This window comes from Ambystoma mexicanum, chromosome 3p (assembly GCF_040938575.1).
Source record: "Ambystoma mexicanum isolate Mex_15411 chromosome 3p, UKY_AmexF1_1, whole genome shotgun sequence".
In the NCBI taxonomy this organism is placed as follows: domain Eukaryota; kingdom Metazoa; phylum Chordata; class Amphibia; order Caudata; family Ambystomatidae; genus Ambystoma; species Ambystoma mexicanum.
This window is the reverse complement of record NC_090925.1, coordinates 116,285,090-116,287,786: the sequence shown is the minus strand read 5'-3', so window position 1 is coordinate 116,287,786 and position 2,697 is coordinate 116,285,090. Positions and strand designations below refer to the sequence as shown.

At 42.0% G+C, this 2,697-nt stretch overlaps 1 protein-coding gene across 1 annotated transcript; it reads right to left on the bottom strand.

Moving 5' to 3' along the window:
• Window positions 1-1,686: 1,686 nt before the first annotated feature.
• LOC138579808 (olfactory receptor 1G1-like) lies at window positions 1,687-2,478 on the bottom strand. The gene has a single exon (XM_069650037.1). The coding sequence runs from the start codon at window positions 2,476-2,478 to the stop codon at window positions 1,687-1,689; it is 792 nt and encodes a 263-aa protein (XP_069506138.1).
• Window positions 2,479-2,697: the final 219 nt, after the last annotated feature.

Sequence of the window (2,697 nt, the reverse complement as noted above, 5' to 3'; positions counted from 1 at the left end):
GTGCTAAGTGTTAGTATTTTGGACTACAGGCACAGTTATCACATATTGTCATGCGTGCCGGCATTGGTAATCCCATTTAAGGGGTACCTGACTGGTCCTAGTTTTCACTTTGCTTTCTGGGTATATGATGGGCAGATATGGGACTGCAGGTCAGGCAGTGTGGGGTTGGTGCTGTGGCTGGATTAGCGTCTCCCTGGTTGCTTGGATGATGTTGGTGTATAGGCTCCTAGGGTAGCTTACTCTAGTGATTCCAAGTGCTGTCCGGACATTTCGTCGAAAGACATTTCGTCGAAAGACATTTGGTCGATGTAATTTGGTCGAAAACCAAATGGTCGAATTTTTTTTTAATTTATATATACATTTTTAAGGTTGTAGTTTAGGGAAAAAAAGGTTTTTTTAGAAAAAAAAAGGGGGGTGGGGGGGCCCTCCCCACAAAAAAAAAAGTGAAAATAAAAAAATAAATACATTCGACCATTTGGTTTTCGACCAAATGGTTTCGACCAAATGTCCTGTCTACGAATTTTTTTCGATGAAATGTCTGGCAACCATTCCAAGTACTAGCTCAAATGAGTAGTTGTCTCTCATGTTGTTTTTTTGCTAGCATATCCCAGACTCCATACGCCCTCTCCCTCCGCCAACACCGCTCCCCACTGCCTTATGGTATATAATGTGTGCTTAATGGAAGGTAAGTCAGCACTTCAGTTTGATGAAACACGTCATTCTATCTGCTCCTTAGAACCTGCATGACTGCCACATTAGAAAGAAATAAAATGCTGAGTGTGCCCACTCAAAGCACAGAAGGAGGGGGTCACTCTCCCACTCTACTGTGTTCCCTACCACTTGCTTCTTCGTGCTGGCTCGCTTCTCCCTAGGTCTTTTTTTTCCCTATACCTTTCCTTCTTACTTGGCAGCTATACCCCCTTACTTCTCATGGTCATGGTCGTGCTCTTGCTGGCCTTAACTCGTCAGTCAGATTCTTTCTTTCACGTGGAGGGGTGACAGTGTTTGATTTGATTTGTGAGTGTTTATCTTCATCATTGCACCATCCTCGTAGCTCCTGAAATCTGCCTTACTGATCAGTCCACACTGCCTTGATACATTTTGGCTCCTCCTAAGTGTTAATTACCCTGTTTCCCAAATGGAGTAGCCCCTCAAAACCCTACCCAAAGGGGTATTTCTGGAAATCCATCTTCACAGCCACAAATGTCAACCAAACCTATGAATGGAGAAATGATGTCAGAATCTCGCACTGCCATTCAATCCGAATGCACCCATCTGTTAAACAGGTTCTGATGACTCAGCAGGTCCTAAATGCTGATAAACACCTATCAGATCACCCCACAATTACACAATGCTGCCATGATGAAACCAGTTCACATGACCAAGCAGAAATAATGCCCCAATCCCACAGGCATCATTGCAGGACTGCATAAACCTCAATGTCACACTGGTCATGAGGCATACACATGACAGTTGTCAATAAGAAAAAGACATAATAAAATATCTGATTCTCAAAAGTAAAATGTTTTATAGGCACAAAACTAGAAAGACACAACTGCATCCAAAGCAGTCCAAGGAACTATCACATGGTGCCACATTTCATAACACATCACTAATGCACATTTTATTTTACTCCATAGGTCTTCATACAAGTGTATCTCATAGATAGGTTTTAATTCTTACATGCTATGCAGTCATCTTTTTCTTCCTTAGTGTGTTTTTTAACTCTGTGTTTTTTAGGCTGTATATAATGGGATTGCAAAGGGGAGAAAGAGCTGTGTATGACAAAGACAGCAGCTTGTTGGTTTTCATTGAATGTGTTGATGTCGGTCTCATGTAGGTAGAAGTAATCATTCCATAGAACACAATGATCACAGTGAGGTGGGATCCACATGTGGAGAAAGCCTTACGCCGTCCCTCCGTAGACTTCATTTTGAGGATTGCTGAGATGATCTTTATGTAAGATGTGATAGTTAAACCAAAAGGCAATAGTCCAACTAGAGCACCAATGATATAGCTCAGGGTCTCAACAGTCCGAGTGCTGGTACAAGAAAGCTTCATCAGGGCTGTCAAATCACAGAAGAAGTGGTTGATTGTGTGTGACTCACAGAAGCTGAGGTGAGAAAATGCTATGATGTGTGGTATAGGAACAATTAGACTAACAGCCCAGGTCACCGCTGCCATCTGGATACACAGTGATTTATTTACGATGACCATATACCGTAAGGGATTGCAGATGGCCACATACCGATCATAGGCCATGACTGCAAGGAGAAAGAATTCTGTACACACCACGGCAATGAAAAAATACATCTGCATTAGGCATTCAGAGAGAGACATCTCCATGACTTCCACAAAGAAGTGGACCAGCATTTTTGGGAAAATAATTGTTGTGTAAGTGATGTCCATACAGGACAGGTTTGTGAGGAAGAAATACATAGGTGTGTGCAGTTTTGAATTTGAATAGACAATCGCCATGATCAATACATTGCCTACCCAGGTCAGCAGGTAAATCAGCAAGAAAGCAACAAAAAGAGGAACCTGCAGCTGTGGAAAATCTGAGAAGCCCACAACAATGAACTTGTTTGTCAAGGTCTGAGTTTCTCTTTCCATTTGTTCAGTGGTCCAGATTCAGCATGTGAGAGTTTCACAGCAACCTGCAAATAAAAAGAAAAGTCAATAACAAAAAAACTGTAT